Source organism: Merops nubicus, unplaced genomic scaffold (assembly GCF_000691845.1).
Source record: "Merops nubicus isolate BGI_N331 unplaced genomic scaffold, ASM69184v1 scaffold13104, whole genome shotgun sequence".
NCBI lineage: Eukaryota > Metazoa > Chordata > Aves > Coraciiformes > Meropidae > Merops > Merops nubicus.
Genome location: NW_008602329.1, coordinates 7373 through 8306, shown reverse-complemented (window position 1 = coordinate 8306; position 934 = coordinate 7373). Strand labels below are relative to the sequence as shown.

At 36.6% G+C, this 934-nt stretch overlaps 1 protein-coding gene across 1 annotated transcript in view; it reads left to right on the top strand.

Annotated features, from left to right (window-relative positions):
- LOC103771044 (transmembrane protein 131-like) overlaps window positions 1-169 on the top strand; it is a gene marked incomplete at its 5' end in the record, with an annotated part of 15133 nt that extends 14964 nt beyond the window's left edge. Inside the window, 2 exon segments of the mRNA XM_008938329.1 lie at window positions 1-96; window positions 98-169. The exon segment at window positions 1-96 is cut by the window's left edge and continues 18 nt beyond it. Of these exon segments, the coding sequence (XP_008936577.1) occupies window positions 1-96; window positions 98-169 (168 nt within the window).
- Window positions 170-934: the final 765 nt, after the last annotated feature.

The following is a 934-nucleotide window of genomic DNA, read 5'->3' as shown; positions in this document are numbered from 1 at the left end:
GTTGCCAGTCCTGCTGAAGACATGGGACAGACCTACAATCCTTGGAGAATTTGGAGCCCGACAATTGGAAGAAGAAGTTCAGATCCTTGGTCTAATTCACGCTATCCTCACGAAAACTGAAGTTAAGCAGAAGGAAAGAACTTTTATCCAGGTCATGATACAATTCTGAATACAAATTTTTGAAATACTTTCAGGTTGTTGCTGGTCATTGCTTCCCCTTTCCCACCCCGAGTCATGCTTTCAGCACTTGCTCCTTTTTAAAGTCTGTCCTGCAATACGGTAGTGTGAGATTGCAGATTAAGTTTGAAAAAGTCTGGGTGTGGTCACAAATCCCAAATACAGCTGAAGCCTGTAAATCTGAACAATTTCACTGGTTTCATATTTTACCATCTGCCACCTTTATTTAGAAAACTATTTGAACTATAAAAGGTTCCTGGCATGCAATACTTTTATGAAAAGTATCGGTTTGAATTTTTAAATTTTTTCCAGTATTAACCTCCCAAGTTCTAATTTAAAATCAAGTGGCACTTTGTGCTAAAATGCAGAGTATTTTTTTAAAATAAGGCTGTCTTTGTTAACACAGGTTCTAAGAATGTAAAAAAGAAAAAAAATCAACAAAAAAAAAACAACCAACAAAACCAACACAAAACCTTAAGAGCAAAATGGCTGAATGTAAGAGCATTCTGTTGAGACTGTAATACACTCTGTGCTGTTTGTACATTTGTAAACCTGAATGCATTTTTAAGTTGAACTGAAATGCACACAGCCAAGACTTGTGGAAGAAACAAGATACCTTGTGCATTTCTTATGGATACAACTTTGGGTTGTACTTTAAAATAAATACTGCTTTTTTCAAGACCTGTCTGCTGTAATTCTGTTCTCCTGATAACTCCTAAACTGGTGCATGCATGAATCCAGTTGGCATCAGTAGCCT